Here is a 21,524-nt window from a genome sequence, read left to right as displayed (position 1 = left end):
TCTGACGGGGGAGTCACGGAGGGAGTGGTCTTTACGGAATGCTGGTAGGGGAGGGGAGGGAAATATATCCTTGGTGGTGGGGTCCGTTTGGAGGTGGCGGAAATGACGGCGGATGATGCGCTGTACATGGAGGTTAGTGGGGTGGTAGGTGAGGACCAGTGGGGTTCTGTCCTGGTGGCGGTTGGAGGGGCGGGGTTCAAGGGCGGATACATGGAGGTTAGTGGGGTGGTAGGTGAGGACCAGTGGGGTTCTGTCCTGGTGGCGGTTGGAGGGGCGGGGTTCAAGGGCAGATACATGGAGGTTAGTGGGGTGGTAGGTGAGGACCAGTGGGGTTCTGTCCTGGTGGCGGTTGGAGGGGCGGGGTTCAAGGGCGGATACATGGAGGTTAGTGAGGTGGTAGGTGAGGACCAGTGGGGTTCTGTTTAAATGTCCCTAATGTGGCTGAGTTAACTACATTGGCAGGTAAGGCATTCCACGCCCTTATCGCTCTCTGAATAAAGAACCTGCCTCTGACATCTGTCTTAAATTTATCACCCCTCAGTTTGTAGCTATGCCCCCTCGTAGAAGCTGATATCATCATTCCTATCTAATTCTCTGACCATCTTGTATGTCTCGATCAAATACCCTCTTAGCCTTCTTCTCTCCAATGAGAACAGACCCAAGTCTCTCAGCCTTTCCTCATAAGACCTGTGCTTTTCCACTTCTGAAACTGTCCACCCCAGTACCTCCTCATCATATTCAGATACAGATGTATCTTTGAGGAATTGGTCAGGTCGGGATATTGATTGTGGTGGAGCAGCGGTGCCCTTGCTTGTGAATCAGGAGAGCCGTGTTCAAATCTCACCTGCTCTAGAGGAGAGAGCCTGGACAGGTTTTTAAAAGTACTGTATTTACTACCCACAGAGACAAGAGTTGCACCCCAGTGCTCAGAGCCAACTATAAATGCAACGTCAGAAAGGAAATGCATACAAAAGCCACCGGGTGGAGCCTATGCACACTCTGCTGCAGTTTCACTTTCAAATTCTCTGTAAAATAAATGGCATGGCGGTGTCCAGGAGACATTGGTCTGCGGTGGCTTCGGTTCTCCGTTGGGGTTGGACGGCTCTGAGTGGGGGCTGCCCGTCCTTCACCTCCCAGAGGCCGTTTACCCTCGGCGTCCCGGCTTTAATCCGGATGCACGCGATCCCCAAGCCGAGAGCGGTGGACCGATGGACGGAGAAGAGGGCGATGTTTGGCGTGTTCGATAACGTGGGGATCCTGGGCGGCTTCACCGTGCACCCCCGCGCCCTGATCCGCGGCCCCGCCTGGCTCCGAGGCTTCAGGGGCAACGAGCTGCAGCGCTGCCTGAGAAAGAGACGCTTCGTGGGCGAGCGAATGTTCGAGGCAGACCTTCACAACCTCAACAAGAGAATCCGCTACCTCTACAAACGTTTCAATCGATACGGGAAAATGCGCTAGACCGTCCCCAGAGGCCAGCACAGTCCCGGGGAATAAACAAGAAGAAAACTCGTGAAAGCTTTTCTCAATTTGGACTTTAAAGAGCTCCTTTAGCTGCAGAGTTCTCAAACCTGGACACATTTCCCTAAATAAATGCAAGTTGCTATACAGTTCAACTTGAATGTCTTTTCCTTCCATTTTAGAACATGCCCATGTTGGACTGTGGTGGACAAGGTCAGAAGTCACAGGACACCAGGTTATAGTCTAACATAAGAGGTATGGTTAGCAAATTTGCAGATGACACCAAGACTTGGAGGTGTAGTGGACAGCGAAGAAAGTTACCTTGGAGTACAACAGGATCTTGATCAGATGGGTCAATAGGAGAAAGTGAGGGCTTGCAGATGCTGGAGATCAGAGCTGAAAATGTGTTGCTGGAAAAGCGCAGCAGGTCAGGCAGCATCCAAGGAGCAGGAAATCGACGTTTCGGGCATGAGCCCTTCTTCAGGAACCCTTCTTCCTGAAGAAGGGCTCATGCCCAAAACGTCGATTCTCCTGTTCCTTGGATGCTGCCTGACCTGCTGTGCTTTTCCAGCGACACATTTTCAGCTCAGATGGGTCAATAGGCCAATGCGTGGCAGATGGAGTTTAATTTGGATAAATGTGAGGCGCTGTATCTTAGAAAGGCAAATCAGAGCAGGACTTATACACTTAATGGTTAAGGTCCTGGGGAGCGTTGCTGAACAAAGAGACCTTGGAGTGTAAGTTCATGGTTTCTTGAAAGTGGAGTCACCGGTAGATAGAATAGTGAAGGTAGCGTTTGGTATGCTTTCTTTTATTGATCAGTATATTGAGTACAGGCGTTGGGAGGAAATGTTGTAGCTGCCCAGGACATTGGTTAGGCCACTTTTGGAATACTGCATGCAATTCTGGTCTCAATGCTTTGGAATGATGTAGTGAAACTAGAAAGGGTTCAGAAAAGACTTACAAGGACATTGTCAGAGGTTTGATCTATAGGGGGAGGCTGAACAGGCTGGAGCTATTTTCCATGGACATCGGAAATGAGTGTTTATAAAACCATGAGAGGGGTATCGATAGGGTAAGTAAACATGATCTTTTCTGTGGGTTGGGGGAGTCCAGAACTAGAGGGCGTAGGTTTAAGGTGAGAGGTGAAAGATTTACAAGGGACCCAAGGGAAAACCTTTTCACACAGAAGGTGGTGTTTGTATGGAATGTGCTGCCAGAGGAAGTGGTGGAGGCTGGTATAATTGCAACATTTAAAAGGCATCTGGATGAGTATATGAATAGGAAGGGGTTAGAGGGATCTGGGCCAAATACTGACAAATGGGACTAGATTAGGTTAGGATATCTGGTCGGCTTGGACCAAAGGGTCTATTTCTGTGCTGTACATCTGACTCTACAGCAGGTTTATTTGAAATCACAAGCTTTCGGAGCTTTGTCAGGTGAAGTGGAGGGAAGCACACTGGCACAGTATTTATAAGCAGAGGGATCAAAAGATCATACAAATGTCGTGAGTGGAGTGTTAACAGGCTTAATAACAAGCCTCTGCAAGTAAAGGGATGACCTATAATGTGATTAATTGAGACAGAGAGATAATTAGAAAAAAAATTAAAAGATAGTGCTGGAGACAAACTAAATGTCTGGAATTACATGACAGGTATAAGGGTCCTGTGCCAAGGACCTAACCAAAGTGACAAGTAACCCAAAACCCTACAAACGAAGGTAGAGAGAGAGATCATAAGTTATCAAGATGATGGTGCCAATACAGACAAGAAAGAAAATATTTACAGATACAGAACAGTATGGTGGGGTTACATGTAGTATGACATTAACCCCAAGATAATGGTTGAGGCCATCTTCATGGGTATGGAACTTTACTATCTGTTTCTGTTCAGAGATTCTGCATTATTGTGTATCTCAAAGGCTATCTTGGAGGATGGTTACCCAAAGATCAGAAGCTGAATGTCTTTGACCACTGAAGGTGTTCCCTGATTGGGAGGGAACATTCCTGTCTGGCAATTGTATGGTGTCCATTCATCCGCTGCTGTAGCATCTGCATGGTCTCACCAATGTACCGTGCCTCAGGGCATCCTTGCCTGCAACGTATGAGGCAAACAACATTGGCCAAGTCACAAGAGGATCTGGTATGTGGTGAGTGGTGTTCCCACATGTAATAGTAGCATCTGTGTTGATGATCTGGCATGTCTTGTAGAGATTGCCGTGGCAGGGTTGTGTTGTGTTGTGGTCGATGTTGTCCCGAAGGCTGTGTAGTTTGCTGCCAATGATGGTCTGTTTCAGGTCAGGCAGTTGTTTGAGCCAGAAATGATGGTGTATAGATGACCTTAGCGAGATGTTCCAACATGTCATCAATATGACCATCTCGTTAAAATCATCCTGACACCACTACTTCTCGCCTTCATACAACTGCCTTACCTTAAGCAGACGATCATTTGCAGCAAACTACCCAGCCTTCAGGGCAACATCGACCACAACACCATACAACTGTGCCATGGAAACCTCTAAGACATGCCAGATCATTGACTTGGATACTACTATCACATGTGGGAACACCACCCACCACGTACGTGGCAGATACTCATGTGATTCAGCCAATCTCATTGTCTACCTCATATGCTGCAGGCAAGGATGTCTCAAGGCATGGTAAATTGGTGAGACCATGTAGATGTTATGGTAACGGATAAATGGACACAATGCAACAATTGCCAGAAAGGAGTGTTCCCTCCCAGTTGGGGAACACTTCAGCGGTCAAAGACATTCAAGCCTCCGATCTTTGGGTAAGCATCCTCCAAGGCAGCCTTAGAGATACACAACAATGCAGAATCGCCAAACAGAAACTGAAAGCCAAGTTCCATACCCATGAAGATGGCCTGAACTGCGATTGTGAGTTGATGTCACGCTACAATACAAGTCACGCCATGATACTGTTCTGTATCTTCCTTACTTGTCTGTTTTGTCACAATCACCTCGATAACTGGTAATGTTCCTACATTAGTTTGTCGGGTTTTGGATTACTTGTTACTTTGGTTAGACCCTCAGCATGTGGCTCTTACATCTATCATGTAATTCCAACCATTTGGTTTGTCTCCAGCACCATCTTATTTTTACCTTTTTGTAATTATCTCTCTTCCTCAATTAATCAGATTCAGGATAATCTCTTCACTCGCTATTCATCTTTTGACACTTTACTCACACAGTCTGACACTTTTGATCACCTGCAAAGACTTGTATTCAGCCTGTCAACGCTCCACTCACAGTATTTGTACTATCTGTTGATCTCTCTGTCTATAAATTCTGTGCCATGTGTTTCCCTCCACCTCACCTGACGAAGCAGCAGCACTCCAAAAACTTGTGATTTCAAATAAACCTCTTGGACTCTAACCTGGTGTTGTGACTTCTGACCATTTTATAACCACTTGATCTTTTTCAGTTATTTAGTTTTTACAATGACACCAATGTTATTTCCAGCAGGAAAATAGGATGCAGCCATGTTCCATAGATTTTCAAGGTAACATCAACACTGTGGCTTGGGGTGGGGGTTTAACTTGACAGCAACTGTCTTTGCTGCAGGGGCTTTCCTTATGCCTGGTCAGTGTTTGACAACTCTTTGTTCTGACAGCTCGCCTCGGGAGAAGATCAGCAATGTGAATCTCAATGTCTCCTGGACGCATAATCAAACAGAGATCTTCCCGTGACGTGGAAAGACCGGAGGAGCTGGGGCTGGCCTCCTGTAAACAGAGGCTAGGAATTCTACAGCCAGTAACTGAGCTGACTACCCAGAGCCTGTCAATTATCTACAAGGCATCAGTCAGGAACTTGTCTGGATGAGTGCAGCTCCAACAACATTCGAGAAGCTTTACACCGTCCAAGACAAAGCAGCCTGTTTGATTGGCACTACACTCACAAACATTCGCTCCCTCAATCACTGACATTCAGTAGCAGCAGTGTGTACTATCTACAAAATGACAAGCCTGTAAAATTAGGACAAGGGCTGCAGATATACAGGAACATCACAACCTGCAAGTTCCCCTCCAAATCACTCAGCATCCTCACTTAGAAATATATTACCGTTCCTTCAATGTTGCTGGGTCAAAATCATTGAATTCTCTCCCTATAGGCATTGTGGGTTTATCCACAGCACGTGAACGGCAGGGTTTCAAGGAAGCAGCACAACATCATCTTCTCAAGGGCAACTAGGGATGAGCAACAAATGCTGGTCCAGCCAGTGACACCTATATCTCATGAATGAATTAAAAAAGGACAACAGGAGACAAAGAGAAGATTTGCTGCATTTCTCAAAAGCATGGAATCCTTAGATCAAGCAAGTAAACATAAAACGTGATTAGTGAAAGAAACAGCAGTGGCCTGAGGAAAGCCTTCCATATACAATGGGTGGCTAGGAGTTGGAGTGGAGCACCTGCCAAGGGTGGATACAGATTCAAGAGGTCTGCTCAAAAGGGAACTGGATAAATGGCCCCAAGAGAACAGAAAATGCAGAGATGTGGCAATGAGTGGATTCCTTTTCGAAAGAGCTGGTGTTGGGCTGAATAGCCTGCGTCAATATGGCAATTTTTAATAGTTGGAGGTGCTAACATTTCAGTCTATCCAGTTTGCTTCTCTCAGAACCAAGTCTGAGAGTTTATGTCCTACTCTTAAACATTACACATGTAACCCCTGTAAAGTCTCCAATCCATCCCCGGGCATTGCTGTGTTGTCAAACATGCTGGATTTTGAATGTATGCTAAACCGAGGCCTCCATCTGTAAAATAAAGAACTCCACACCACTATTTCAAGGGACAGACCTGGTTAATATTTATCATTTTACCAACTTAGAGTTAGAGTAATACACCACAGAAACAAACCAGTCTGTCCAACTCGTCCATGTTCACCAAGTTTCCCAAAGTAAACTAGTCCTCTGCATTTGGTCCATATCCCTCTAAACCCTTACTCTTCACACACTTAGTCAAGTGTCTTTTAAACATTATAACTGTACCTGCATCCACCACTTCTGACAGTTCATTCCACACACAACCACCCTCTGTGTGAAAAAGCTGCCCCTCAGGTCCCTTTCACCTCTCACCTTAAAAATATGCCACCTAGTTTTGAACTCCCCCTCCCCACCAACCAGGGAAAAGATCCTTGCTATTCACCTTATTTATGCCCCTCACAATTTTATAAACCTGTATAAGGTCACCCCTCAATCTCATACACTTCATTGAAAAAATGTTCCAGCCTATCGAACCTCCTTATAATTTAAACCCTCCAATCCTGGCAAATCACTCCTGAACCCTCTCCAATTTAATAATATCCTTCACACAGTAGGGCCAGAACTGTATACAGTACTCCAAAAGTATCCTCACCAATGTCCTGTACAATCTCAACATGATGCCCTAATTCCAATATGCAATGATCTGAATCTAGCTAAATTGTACCATTAATTGAGGCCAAGTTGAGGCTTAACTTGCGTATTTTGGGTCTTATTTTGGTTGCTACATGCTGTGATTATACAATGGCTTTAAGAGGTGTATTTTGTCTTGCTTATTCTAAAAAAAAAATGTTGAAACAGACGATGAGCGGTCTGTTCCAAGCCAATTAGGTTAACTGCTTGAGAGGCCTTGGGTGTTTTTCTTTAAGGGTGGAACAATAGAAGCAGCATGAAGGGGTGGGTTCAAACTCCCACAGAACCAGGACTTTAGTTTAACTTTCAGCAGCTGTTGGGGGTCTTGAAGCTAGATGTGGAAGTGATTATTCCTCTCTCTCAAAGAGAAAAGCCAGAGTACTGTCTGCTGTGAGAATTGCATGAGACTATCTATTTTACAGAATTTGCATTTGCAAGGGGCGTGTTTTACTGGTTACCATATCGAAACAGTTACTGTTTAGTAGGTAAATAATCTGTTATTCTGTAAAGTTTTCTAACAGAGTTAAACTATTCCAATTCTTCACTCTTTTTCTGTATTATAACTACAGTGTAAGAATGAAGTGTGTTTTGCTTCAAGCCTGTTAGTTTGACCAATCAAACTGCATCTGGAACACAACACCCTCTAAAATACGTTTGGGTCGATATTATCTTAATATATTCTGAGGGGGTTTGGTCTGGTCCGTAACAATGCAATAAAGTCTAAATAATTATTTCAGTATTTGATTGTCTGTGAGATTTCTTAATAAGTAGCCAAATTAAAGGTAACTTATGCTAAGTTTACCCATAACATAGTGCATGAAACACAGCAAGTTAATATGTAGGTACAGCAAGCAAGTAGGACCGCGAATCGAATGGTAAGGTATATTGGGAGGGGAACGGAGTACAACAATAGGGAGATATGCTTTAGTTACACAGGTACTGGTGAGACCGTATCTAGAGGACTGTGTACAGTATTGATCTCCTTATTCAAGGAAGGATGTAAATATGTTTGGAGGCAGTTCAGAGAATGTTGACCAGACTAATATCTGGAACGGGTACAATATTCTGAAGACAGGATGGATGTAGAGAAGCTATTCCCTCTATACATTTGCTGCTTATAAATAAAGGGTTGCCCAATTAAGACAGAAAATAATTTTTTTCATAGGTTGAGTGTCTTTGGATCGCTCTCCTTTAAAAAGTGAAGGAAGCTGAGGCTTTGAGTACTTTAAGGCAGAAGTAGATAGAAACTCTGCCAGTAGTGGGTCTCAAATGCATCCTCCACTGACACTAGAAACAGAGTTCAGCATCTTCACTCACGTGACCGCAGTATGACAGAGTTAGATTCTTGATATGCACGGGAATGAGAGGACATTGGGTATAGGCTGGATCGCAAAATGATCAGACTAGTCATAATTGTATCGAATGGTGAAGCAGACTCAAGTACTCCTGCTCCTAATTGTACGGTCACATTTATCTCATTGCTGTTGTTGACATCTTACTGCCTGCAAATGGGTTGTGTTTTAATCAAACACAACAACTATGTTCAAATGGACAGTGAAATGTTTCTGAATGTCTCAGGGCATCAAAAGCAACAAATAAATACAAGCTGAAAAATCATTGACAATGAAGGCAAAATCACTCCATTTGATTTAAAGTTGAGGTTTTACGGTTAAAACACCTTAATAGTGAGGAAATAACTATATTTACCGAGAAATAGATTCACCAGTTCCCCCAGGGAGCCCTGCTGTTTTGGAGATAGGATGTGGGAGAGCCCTGACAGTAATAATGAAATGGTTTCTCTAACAACTGGGCTCAGTGCTACCTACCGTAACAAAGTGACATTTCTCCAAGTCAGTGACTATCCTCTCTTCATCAGCAGTACAAAGCTGTGCTCGATACATCATATGTCCAGAAAGCAACAAGTCAGATCACACAAACTTGTTACCGTCACTCTCTCTGTTACAGACTTGACCCTCCTCTTCACAGTTATAATACTTATCCTCTCAAATCTGTCCCCTCACTCCCATTGATACTCATTCATTCACAAACTCACTGTTACTTTCACCCACACTCTTACTGACTTTGACTGTTACCCAGTCACGACCCTCAGTGTTACTCTCCACAACCCTCGTTGTTACCCTCTCCACTGTTATTCTAATTGGCCCTTACCCACACCCTCACTGTTACTATTATTCCCCTGACCCCCCCCGCTACTCCCCCTCACTGTTACTATTATTGCCCTGACCCCCACCGTTACTCACCCTCCCCTGATCCTCACTGTTACTCTCCCTCACTGTTGCTATTACTCCCCTGATCCTCACTGTTACTCTCCCTCACTGTTGCTATTACTCCCCTGATCCTCACTGTTACTCTCCCTCACTGTTGCTATTACTCCCCTGATCCTCACTGTTACTCTCCCTCACTGTTGCTATTACTCCCCTGATCCTCACTGTTACTCTCCCTCACTGTTGCTATTACTCCCCTGATCCTCACTGTTACTCTCCCTCACTGTTGCTATTACTCCCCTGATCCTCACTGTTACTCTCCCTCACTGTTGCTATTACTCCCCTGATCCTCACTGTTACTCTCCCTCACTGTTGCTATTACTCCCCTGATCCTCACTGTTACTCTCCCTCACTGTTGCTATTACTCCCCTGATCCTCACTGTTACTCTCCCTCACTGTTGCTATTACTCCCCTGATCCTCACTGTTACTCTCCCTCACTGTTGCTATTACTCCCCTGATCCTCACTGTTACTCTCCCTCACTGTTGCTATTACTCCCCTGATCCTCACTGTTACTCTCCCTCACTGTTGCTATTACTCCCCTGATCCTCACTGTTACTCTCCCTCACGGTTATTATTACACCCCCGATCCTCACTGTTACTCTCCCTCACTGAGTATTACTCCCCCTGATCCTCACTGTTACTCTCCCTCACTGAGTATTACTCCCCCTGATCCTGGCTGTTACTCTCCCCCACTGTTATTATTACTCCCCTGATTCTCACTGTTAATGTTTATCCCCAGCTCTGATCCTTCCGTTCTCAGGGAAGCTCTTGCTTTTGTAATTTCCGCGCGACCGCATCCTCCTTCCTCATTGGATGATGGTTAGATTGCACTTCCATTTATCACCTTCAGTGATTGGCCATTGGTTTAAAGGGATTGTCGTTGTCTGGAAGGGCTCTGGTGGTGAACAATTCCCACGCGAGTTTGTACTGACAGGTGAACCTTACTGTAATCACACAAACCTGTGTCTTTTTTACGACATCGTGCCAGTCTAAGACATTGCACAAGCAGAAATATTAACTTTCAGCCGCCTAAGGTCGTGCAATGTTAAAAGCTTAAGGTAAGGCCAAAACATTTATTGAGATTGTCCACTGCCAACATAAACATCAAATAGAATGTAGAACATTAATTACTGCACAGGAACAGGCCCTTCGGCCCACCATGTCTGTGCCGACCATGGTGCTATTCTAAATTAATCCCACCTGCCTGTACATGGTCCCTATCCCTCTATTTCCTGCCTGTTCATGTCTCTATCTAAATGCCACTTAAACATTGCAATCATATCTAGTTTGACTCTATCCCCTGGCAGTGTGTTCCAGGCACTGACCACCCTCTGTGTAAAAACTTTCCTCACTCATCTCTTTAAAATATTCTCCCTATCGCCTTAAACCTATATGCCCCCAGTATTTGATATTTCTACCCTGGGACTCAGACTATCCAGCCTATCCATGCCTCTCATAATTTTACATATTTCTATCACATTATCCCACAGCCTCTGACGCACTAACGAAAACAATCCAAGTCAATCCAAACAACATCCTGGAAAATTTCTTCTGCACCCTCTCCAAAGCCCCCACATCCTTCCTTCCGATAGTGCGGTGACCAGAACTATGCACAGTACTCCAAAGCTGGTCTGACCAAAGTCTTTAAGTACAACACTTGCCAGCTTTTATATTCAATGCTCCGACCAATGAAGGCAAGCAAGCTGTTTGCTTTCTTTACCATCTTGTCTACTTGTGTTACCAAGAAATGAGAAATATACTGACTATATTTGTCATTGATATAAACGATTTGGATATGAGTATAGGAAGAATAGTTAGTAAGTTTGCATATGACACCAAAACTGGTGGTGTATTGGACAACGAAGAAGGTAACCTCAGAATATAATGGGATCTTAAAAGATAGAGTTTAATTTAGATACATCTGAGGTGTTGTATTTTGGTAAGGCAAATCAGGGCAAGACACATACACTTAATGGTAGTCTTCTGGGGTTTTTCTGCTGAACAAAGAAACCTTTGGGTACAGGTTCATAGTTCCTTGCAAGTGGGGTCTCAGTTAGACAGGGTAGTTAAGAATGAATTTGGTACAATTACCTTTACTGGTCAGCGCATTGAATGCAGGAGTTGAGTTGTCATGTTGCAGTTGTACAGGACATTGGTTAGGCCACTTTTGGAATACTGGTTTTAATTCTGGTCCCCTTGCTATAAAAAAGATGTTATTAAACTTGACAGGGTGTAGAAAAGATTTACAAGAATATTGTCGGGTGGAAGGTTTGAGCTAATATGGAGAGGCTGAATAGGCTGAGGCTATTTTCCTTGGACCGTCAGAAGCTGAGGGGTGACCTTATAGAAGTTTAAAAATCTGAGGGACATGGATAGGGTAAATAGACAAGGTCTTTTGCCTGGGTAGGAAAGTCCAAAACAACAGGACATAGGATTGAGGTGAAAGGGGAAAGATTTAAAAGAGACCTAAGGGGCAACTTTTTCACGTAGAGGGTGTTGCATGCATAGAATGAGTTGCTAGATGAAATGGTGGAGGCCTGTACAATTATAACATTTAAAAGGCACCTGAATGGGTATATGAATAGGAAGGGTTGAGAGGGATATGGCAAATGGGACTAGGTCAGATTGGGATATCTGGTCAATGTGACAAGTTGGACTGAAAGGTTTATTTCTGTGCTGTAAAACTCTATGACTTAGCTTCCGCCAACTTTTCAGGACGAGTATTACTCATAATCCTCTCAGAGAAAAAAATTGCCTTACCTCTGTTTTAAATGTGACCCCTGATTTTTAAACAGTGTCACCTAGTTCTACATTCTCCCTTAAGAAGAAACATCGTCTCCACATCCAATCTACTGCAACGCTTTAGGAACTGATATGTTTCAATCAAGTCACCTCCTGCTCTTCTAAACCTGAGTAGATTCAAGCCTAGTCTCTCCATCCTTTCCTCATAAGATAATCGTTTCACTCCAGTTATTTGGTAAACCTCTGAACTGCCCCTAACATATTTACATCCTTCCTGACCAATATTATACACATTACTCCAGATGCAGTCTTGGCATTGCCCTATTTAAGTGGGTCAGAAGTCACAAGACACCAGATTAAAATCCAGCAGGTTTATTTGAAATCACAAGCTTTCAGAGTGCTGCTCCTTTGTAGAGTGACTTCACCTGATGAAGGAGCAGCGTTCCGAAAGCTTATGATTTAAAATAAACCTGTTGGGATTATAACCTGGTGTTGGGTGACTTCTGACTTTCTTCACACCAGTCCAACACTGGCACCTCCAAATCATGACTGAATAACTAAAGCATAATCTCTCCACTTTTGTTCCCTTCTCAACAAATGATAACATTCTATCAGAACATAGAACAGTACAGCACAGTATAGGCCCTTTGGCCCACGATGTTGTGCCGAGCATTTATCTTAATCTGAGATTAGCTTTCCGAATTACTTGCTGTATCTGCATACTAATCTTCTGTATTTTATACACAAGGACACCTATATCCCTCTGCATTTCTGAGCTCTGTAATCTCTCACTATTTAGATTAAATGCTTTCTCTATAACTTCCTGCCAAATTGATAATTCTGTATTTTTTGAACATTACTCCATTCACCACATCTTTGCCCTCTCACTGAACCTATCAATAACTTTTTGTAATCCCTCATGTCCTCTTCACAACTTACATTATTATCTATCTTCTTATTATCAACAACCACATCGATGGCCCCTTCATCAAAATCATTCATATAAACTGTAAAAGTTGAAGCCCCATCATTGACCCCTGTCACACACCAATCATGACATGCTATCAGCTTGAAAAAAAAACTTCTTTCTGGTTCACATTAGCTAGCCTGTCTTTTATCCAAGCCAACATGTTACCACCTACACCATCGGAGTTTATTTTCCACAATAACCTATGATGTGGCACCTTATCGTATGCCTTCTGGAAATCCAAGTCCAACGCATCCACCAATTCCCTTTTATCAATAGCATATGTGATCTTTTCAGAGAACTCCAAAAGATAGGTCAAACATGATTTTGCTTTCACAAAATCATGTTGACTTTGTCCAATAACCCTGAATTTATGCAAGTGCCCTGTTATAACTTATTTAATAACAACTTCCAACATTTTCCCTGTGATAGATATTATGCAAACTGGCCTGTTGTTTCTGGCTTTCTGTCTCCCTTTTCAAATAAAGGATTGGAATTTGCTATCTTCCAATCTAGTGGACTTTCCCTTAATTAAGGGATTTTTGAAAATTAAAACCAACACATCAACTATTTCAATAGCTAATTTTTTTTTAAGTCCCTCAGATGAAGTCCATCGGAACCAAGGCATTCATCTGCCACTGATCCAATAATTTACTCAGTACCACCTCACCGATGAATGTGCGGTTCCTGAGTTTTCCCTCCTTCAATTTCCTGATTTACTGGTTGCTTCTGGAATATTACTTGTATCCACCATAGTGAAGACTGATACAAAACATCTGCTACATTCATCTGCCATTTCCTTATTTCCATTATTAATCAGCTTTCTCAAACGGCCAATGCTCACTTTATTAAGTCTCCGTTAAATTTCATAGAAGCTCTTACTATCTATCAACCTTTAAGTTTTTTATCAGTGATTGAAGAGATTGGGGCACTACTTAAATTCATTTATATAACCAGGAGTTGCATTTTAAAAATAGAAAGAAAAATACTCTACCATTTGGGTCAAGATCCTGGAACTCTCTCCTTCACAACAGTGTGGGTGTACCGAGACTAAATAAACTGAAGCAGTTCAAGAAGGCAACTCACCTTCAGGATGGCCAGCAAATGCTGGCCCAGCCAGTGACACCCATGAGTGACTTTAGAAAAAGTGCTCTTCATAATTACCATTTTCATAACTAAGTCCTCCTGGGCTGTATTTTGAAGCCATTTGGTGTATAGGGTCACAGTGACTGCAGATTAGAGGAAGTTTAATTCATGTGGGCTGCCTTATTTGACGGTCAAAATAAATACATTTTTTCCTGAGCACTTTACAGTCAATGAAGTACATTTAGTGCAGCCCCTCACTGTTGTGATTTTGAACTGTATTACACAACACCAGGCTATATTTATTTGGAACCACTAGCTTTTGGAGAGTGCAGCTCCTTCATCAGGTAGCTAGTGGGGCAGGACCAAAAGACACAAAATTTATCTCAAAAGATTACAGTGTCATGCAACTGAAATGATATATTGAACAAACCTAGAAAACTCAACTGCAATTTTTTTTAAACTTTGTCCACCCCAGTCCAACACTGGCTCCTCCACATCATGTTGTAATATCGGATGCACAGTAATCTCCCACAAGTAGCAATGAATAAAAACCAAATGATCTGTTTTTGATAAACGATTAAATATTGACTAGGGATAATCTCTCTGCTCTTCAGAAGGGTGCGTGGGGATCTTGTACATGCATTAGTTTAACTTCTCACGCACGAGTTTGCATCTCCTCCACTGCAGCGCTTATTCAGCTGTGATACTTGTGTTCAGAGCGGGGGCTGGAGTGGGACTTAAATCTGGGAATACGAGCCAGTGTGCTTGACTTTTCAGAACAAGACACACACAGAGGGAAAGGGAGAGATTAAAACACTCCTATTCTCGAAGCAAACTCGGCGAGTTCAACTTCAGATGAGAGCAGCCGCGTTTCTCATTGTTAACGGGTTGCAAGAGATGAGTCAGGAAGTTGAAATGAGGGCGATAGGACCGGGGCGGGGGGAACGGCAGGAAAGGTTCCTGGACTGCGTTCGAAAGACGGGTCGTCCTCCCGGGCCACGTTCTGAAGCAGATTGGATACATTGTGTGGATACAGCAAATTGATACATTGTGTCGGAGGGTCTGAAGATTAGATACAGTTTCATTCAAGGTGGGCTGCACCAGTCGAAATAAATCCGGTTCAGACCTCAATCCCACGACAATTCTGTGCTCGCGACGGGGTTTTCTACTTCCCTGACTCAGGCGTGCGCTGCTTTTCGACCCATTGCACCCCAACTACCGGGGGCCATTTCTTCTTTATGCTTCGCAGTGTGTGCTATTCCACGCTGTGGCTGCGTGCTTTGTCTAGTGTAAGACGGAAGGTACCTGCAACTCGACAAAAGCAAACAGGCTGGACTTTAGGAAAAATATTGCTAATATTGGCCCGAGGCTGTCTAAACGACATATCCTCGGTTGGCGATTTTTCAGTTCAGGGCACTAAATGTACTGCACCAGGCAGTGACTGTCCGCTGTTTAATAATTGGCTTCTGGAGAGAGAGACGCAGAAATGGGGTTGTTAGTTGAAGTTCTTGGACGATCGGTGTTGATGTACAGTACACAAATTGGAAAGGGTACCCATTATTTCTGATTGACTCCAGGTAGCTAATGCTGCGCCCATTCCAGGGCAAAGCCAGATTCCTAGTTTTAATTAGACCAGCGGCAGTCTGATGCCTCAGGACCACAACAGTCTTCAGTCCCACTCCCAGCCCCAATTGCAGCAGAGCAGGGGTTTCACCAAACTGAAAGAAATACCAGTTAAACGCAGTCATTATTGCCTCACAAACCTTACTGAGTTCTTTGAGAAGATGACTAAACAGGTGGGTGAGGGTAAAGCCATTGAAGTGGTGTATATGGATTTCAGTAAGGCATTTGTTAAGGTAAAAGTGGAGAAAGTGAGGTCTGCAGATGCTGGAGATCAGAGCTGAAAATGTGTTGCTGGAAAAACGCAGCAGGTCAGGCAGCATCCAGGGAACAGGAGAATCGACGTTTCGGGCATAAGCCCTTCTTCAGGAATGAGGAAAGTTTGTTAAGGTACCCCACGGTAGGTACTGCACAAAATACAGAGGTGTGGGATTGAGTGCGATTTAGCAGTTTGGATCAGGAATTGTCTAACTGAAAGAAGACAGAGGGTGGTGGTTGATTGAAAATGTTCATCCTGGAGTTCAGTTACTAGTGGTGTACCACAAGGATCTGTTTTGGGGCCACTACTGTTTGTCATTTTTATCAACGACCTGTATGAGGGTGTAGAAGGATGGGTTAGTAAATTTGCGGATGACACTAAGGTCGGTACAGTTGTGGATAGTGCCAAAGGATGTTGTAGGTTACAGAGGGACATAGATAAGCTGCAGAGCTGAGCTGAGATGTGGCAAATGGAGTTTAATGCGGACAAGTGTGAGGTGATTCACTTTGGAAGGACTAACAGGAATGCAGAGTACTGGGCCAACGGTAAGATTCTTTGTAGTGTAGATGAGCAGAGAGATCTTGATGTCCATGTACATAGAATCCCTCTAAGTTGCCACCCAGGTTGATAGGTCTGTTAAGAAGGCATACGGTGTATTAGCTTTTATTAGTAGAGGAATCGAGTTTCGGAATCATGAGGTCATGCTGCACTTGGAGTATTGCGTGCAGTTCTGGTCACTGCATTATAGATTAGATTAGATTACTTACAGTGTAGAAGCAGGCCCTTCGGCCCAACAAGTCCACACCGACCCGCTGAAGTGCAACCCACCCATACCTCTACATTTACCCCTTCACCTAACACTACAGGCAATTTAGCATGGCCAATTCACCTGACTTGCACATCTTTGTGGGAGGAAACCGGAGCATCCGGAGGAAACCCACACAGACACGGGGAGAATGTGGAGACACAGGGAGTCAGTCGCCTGAGGCGGGAATTGAACCTGGGTCTCTGGCGCTGTGAGGCAGCAGTGCTAACCACTGTGCCACCGTGTCGCCCATTATAGGAAGGGTGTGGAAGCTTTGGAAAGGGTTCAGAGGAGATTTAATAGGACGTTGCCTGGTATGGAGGGAAGGTCTTATGAGGTAAGGCTGAGGGACTTGAGGCTGTATTCGTTAGGGAGAAGAAGATTGAGGTGACTTAATTGAGACATAAGATAATCAGAGGGTTAGATAGGTTGGGCAGTGAGAGCCTTTTTCCTTGGGTGGTGATGGCTAGCTTGAGGGGTGATAGATATAGGACAGATGTCAGAGGTAGTTTCTTTACTCAGACAGTAATAGGGGCATGGAACACACTGCCTGCGACTGTTGTAGACTTGCCAACTTTAAGGGCATTTAAAAGATCATTCGATAGGCATATGGACAAGAATGGAATAGTGTGGATTAGATGGGCTTCAGTTTAGTTTCACAAGGCCTGTACTGCGCTGTAATGTTCTATGTTCTGTGAGTTGTGGGCTGATATTCCCTTACCACATGATTTGGCCACTGTCATCTTGCTGTGCATTATTGATTGCCATATTTCCTATGATAGGATATAAGAGCAGAAGCAGGACATTCAGACCATCTGATTGTTTTACCATTCAATTACATCATGGTCGATCTGACCAACCACAACTCCACTTTGCTGCCTTTTATCCCCATAATCCTTGATTCCATCACTGATTAAAAATCTATGTCAGCCTTCATCAAAAACAGATCATTCAGACATTATCCCATTGCTGTTTGTTGGAGATTACTGAGCATAAAATTGGCTACTGTGTATCCTATATTACAACAATGAAGGGCTGCACTTCAGAGAGTACTTCATTGACTGTAAAATACTCACATACATTGTATGTATTTTGGCCCTCTAATCTGCAGTCACTCCAACACAATGCGGCAATCAGCCTCAATAGCCCTCTGTGAGAGAAAAAAATCCTCTAGTCTCTGTTTTAAGTATGAAGCTCCTTATTTTGAGATTATGCAGTCTGGTCCAAGACTCTTCCACAGGGGAAACAACCTTTCTACATTTACCCCCAAAGAATCCTGTATTTTCAAAAAGGCCTCCTTCGTTCTTCTAAACTCCACAGAGCGCAGGCCCAACCTACTCAACCTGTCCTCATAAGAGAGTCCAGCCATACCAGCTGTCAATCTAATGAACCTTCCCTTGACTTTCTCCAATGCCAGCGTATCTTTCCTTAGCTAAGGTACCCGGTATTCCAGCTGTGGCCTGACTAGTGCCTTGCATAGTTTTCACATGACCTCCCAACTTTTATATTCCATTCCCTTTGAAATAAAGGCCAACATTCCACTTGCTTTTCCCTATTACTTGCTAAACTTGGATACTAGCTCTTTGTGATTTTCGCATGAGGACTCCCAAATCCTCCTGTGCTGCAGCTTTCTGCGGTCTTTCTCCAGTTCGGGTCGTGGAGATGTTCAGCTCCTCATTCTACCTGTCAAATTGCAGAAGCTCACATTTTCCCACATTTTATTCCATCTGCCAAGTTTCTGTGCACTTGCCAGTTGGCTTGCTGCATTCCAATTGTGTATATATTAAGAAGAATGTCATTGGCTCATTGGAAAGCGTTTTGGGATGTCTTGGGGTTCAGAAGGGTGGGTAATAAGTGCAAGTCTTTTCTTTAGTTTTAACTCTCTCATTCCTTGTTCACTGCCATCCTCCCCCAACAGTAAAAGGCATGTCTGGTGGAGTGAGCAAAGTACAGAGTCAGCATGGGAGGTGGACGGTGTCGAGCAGTGATGAGGAAGATGCCAAGCCTGCCCGGCCAACAGGAGGCCCCCTCCCACTCCCACAGTCTGTCAGGAAAGACTACGTGTCAGACTCGGACGAGACGGTAGTGGATGAGGGAGAGTTGGAGGTATTTCACTCTGGCCAGGGCAATGCTGCTTCCAGCTGTGGACATTCAGGATTCACTCATTCCAAGCTTCAGACGTCCACTGCTGGCAAAGCAAGACAGGAAAGCTCTGTGACCCCTGCCCGGCGCCCCTCTCCTGCTGTCAAACGGCCCAGACCCTCACCTGAATCGGGTTGGGGGGTCTCCAGCAGTGATGAGGAGCCTGACGTCAAAGCAAGTGATCGGCAGATCAAACAGGAGTCAGTCGACCAAGCAAACCCTGGTCAGACAGAGAAAAAACCACGCCTGGAAGAAACAGACTATCCTTCTCCCTCGGTCAGTTCAAAAGCGACTTGGCGACCCAAACTGGAGAGTGGCTCTGAGCCCTTAGACAAGTGGGATATGCTGGAAAAAGCTAAGAATTTCAGCTTTTATCTGACCAAAGTCTCAGGCATCCCAGCCAAGGCCAATTGTGGAGCCCTTCATATAAAAGGTAAGGTGGATGTTTTAAACCATTTTTAAATCAAAGATAATTCCTTGGACATGGAAATTCACTCTCCAGCTCATAGAGACAAGTTCCCATTCTGCCTTTTGGTGACGGTGAGAGCAAAGCAAAGCAGTTATTTAGTTTAAAACAAATGCAGAAATACTGAACGGGTCTGGCAGCATCTATAGAGAGAAAAATAGAGTTAACATTTTGAGTCTAATATGACTCTTTTTCAGAGCCGAAGAAAATCCACATACTCCAGATTCAATGAGATGAGGTAAGAAGCAGGATTAATAAAGGGGAACATAGAACATAGAAAAATACAGCGCAGTACAAGCCCTTTGGCCCTCGATGTTGTGCCGATCCAAGCTCACTTAACCTACACTAGCCCACTATCCTCCATATGCCTATCCAATGCCCGTTTAAATGCCCATAAAGAGGGAGAGTCCACCACTGCTACTGGCAGGGCATTCCATGAACTCACGACTCGCTGAGTAAAGAATCTACCCCTAACATCTGTCCTATACCTACCACCCCTTAATTTAAAGCTATGCCCCCTCGTAATAGCTGACTCCAAACATGGATGTGATGTATCTGGATGTTCAAAATAAGGTACCACACATGAGGTTAGTTAATAAGTCTCTATGGTGTTGGGTATATTTACGTGGATAGAGGATTGGCTAGCTAATAGAAAGCAGACAAAAGGGGGGCATTTTTGGGATGGCATCCTGTAACTAATAGAGTGGCAATGAGATTAGTGCTGGGGCCACATTCATTTACGATGTATTAATGACCTGAATAATGAAAATAAATGCATTGCAGTCAAGTTTGCAGCTGACTGAAAATGTAGTTGGGAAGGCAAGTGGTGAGGATGGCACAAAGAATCTGCAGAGGGATATAGTAAGACACGTTAAGTGATTGGGCAAAAACCTGGCAGAATATAATGAGGGAAAATGTGATGTCATGCACTTTGGCAGGAAGAAGACAGAAGCTGAATATTATGTAAATGGAGAAAAACTGCAGAAAGCTACAGAACAGAGGGATTTGAGAGTTCCCTTCCACGAATGAGAAGGAAAACTAACATCCAATCTGAGCAGGTAATAAGGAAAGCAAATGGGGATGTAGGTCTTTATTTTAAGGGGAGTAGAATATAAAAGTAGGGTGGTTTTGGTAAGACTATTAGTCAGATCACAGCTGGAATACTATAAACAGTTCTAAGAAAATGTTTCTAAGAAAAGATGTACCTGCATTAGAGGCAGTCTGGAGAAGTTTCACTTGGCTAATATCAGGTATGGAAGAACTTGTTTTGTGAAGAGAATTCCAGTAAGTTGGGTTGATACTCATTGGAGTTTAGAAGAATGAGAAGTGACTCTGTTGAAATGAACAAGACTTGACGGGGCAGATGTGGAGAGATTGTTTCCTCTCTGGGAGAGTCTAGGATTAGAGGACGTAATCTTAGAATAAGGAGTCACACATTTAAGACAGAGATAAGGAGGAATTTCTTCTCTAAAGGTAGTGAATCTGTGGAATTCTTAACTACAGAGGGCTGTTGAGGCTCAGCCATCAAAAATATTCAAGGCGGAGTCAGATTTTAAATCAGTAAAGGAACTCAAGGTTGTGGGAAAAAGGCAGGAAAGTGGAGTTGAGGATTGTCAGACCAACCATGATCTCATGAGGGGCTGAATGGCCTGCTTGTCCTCCTAAGTCTTGAGAGGCTCTGAAGCTGACCTTGAAGTGATGCAGCATTTACATTCATGACTCACAATTAGTCTGGTTATTTAAGACTTCACTCTTTATTTCTTCATATGGCTGAGTATAGAACGTCCAGGAACACAGAAGTTGAGTATTCCTCAGAGGAGCTGCACAAATGGCTTAAAACAAAGACATTTTAATACTGTTCTTAAAGAAGGGTACAGGCTATGATCGCATTGTACATCCAAACAGTTACCAATCAATACATGATATTGCTTTTGCAAGGTTTTTGAAGGTTTGTAGCTCAGGTTGAGGTTTAGGGTGTAGGTTTGCTCGCTGAGCTGTAGATTTGATATCCAGACGTTTCATTACCTGGCTAGGTAACATCATCAGTGGCGACCTCCAAGTGAAGCGAAGCTGTTGTCTCCTGCTTTCTATTTATATCTTTCTCCTGGATGGGGTGGTGATGTCATTTCCTGTTCATTTTCTGAGGGGTTGATAGATGGCATCTAGATCTATGTGTTTGTTTACAAGATAGAAGAGACATTTAACATCATCAACAACACACTCACAGGCATAACGTTCAGCAAGGAGGAAGAAACTGACAACAAACTCGCATTCCTGGA

At 43.8% G+C, this 21,524-nt stretch overlaps 3 protein-coding genes across 8 annotated transcripts in view; 2 read left to right on the top strand and 1 right to left on the bottom strand.

Annotated features, from left to right (window-relative positions):
• The window catches only part of efcab11 (EF-hand calcium binding domain 11), a 96,981-nt gene extending 87,911 nt beyond the window's left edge, over positions 1–9,070 (bottom strand). For 2 of the 3 annotated variants that reach the window (XM_043696962.1, XM_043696964.1), the window contains exon 1: positions 970–1,122. In XM_043696962.1, the coding sequence (XP_043552897.1) occupies positions 970–1,062 (93 nt within the window). In that variant the 5' untranslated portion in view covers positions 1,063–1,122. Of the gene's footprint in view, positions 1–969; positions 1,123–8,697 lie in introns of those variants that run through there. The other variant, XM_043696961.1, reaches the window with a different exon arrangement.
• Positions 1,029–1,607, top strand: mrpl51 (mitochondrial ribosomal protein L51). Its single transcript, XM_043696965.1, has one exon. The coding sequence runs from the start codon at positions 1,042–1,044 to the stop codon at positions 1,456–1,458; it is 417 nt and encodes a 138-aa protein (XP_043552900.1). The 5' UTR covers positions 1,029–1,041; the 3' UTR covers positions 1,459–1,607.
• Positions 9,071–10,040: 970 nt separating the features above from the next.
• The window catches only part of tdp1 (tyrosyl-DNA phosphodiesterase 1), a 134,363-nt gene continuing 122,879 nt past the window's right edge, over positions 10,041–21,524 (top strand). For 3 of the 4 annotated variants that reach the window (XM_043696957.1, XM_043696960.1, XM_043696959.1), the window contains exons 1-2: positions 10,041–10,216; positions 18,556–19,212. In XM_043696957.1, coding sequence (XP_043552892.1) covers positions 18,564–19,212 — 649 coding nt within the window. In that variant the 5' untranslated portion in view covers positions 10,041–10,216; positions 18,556–18,563. Of the gene's footprint in view, positions 10,217–14,534; positions 15,044–18,555; positions 19,213–21,524 lie in introns of those variants that run through there. The other variant, XM_043696958.1, reaches the window with a different exon arrangement.

This window comes from Chiloscyllium plagiosum, chromosome 10 (genome assembly GCF_004010195.1).
Source record: "Chiloscyllium plagiosum isolate BGI_BamShark_2017 chromosome 10, ASM401019v2, whole genome shotgun sequence".
NCBI lineage: Eukaryota > Metazoa > Chordata > Chondrichthyes > Orectolobiformes > Hemiscylliidae > Chiloscyllium > Chiloscyllium plagiosum.
This window is presented reverse-complemented; position numbering and strand designations above follow the sequence as displayed.

Bases quoted from the DNA above. Each gene is read 5' to 3' on its own strand.
- mrpl51 (XM_043696965.1), top strand. From the start codon at position 1,042: ATGGCGGTGTCCAGGAGACATTGGTCTGCGGTGGCTTCGGTTCTCCGT.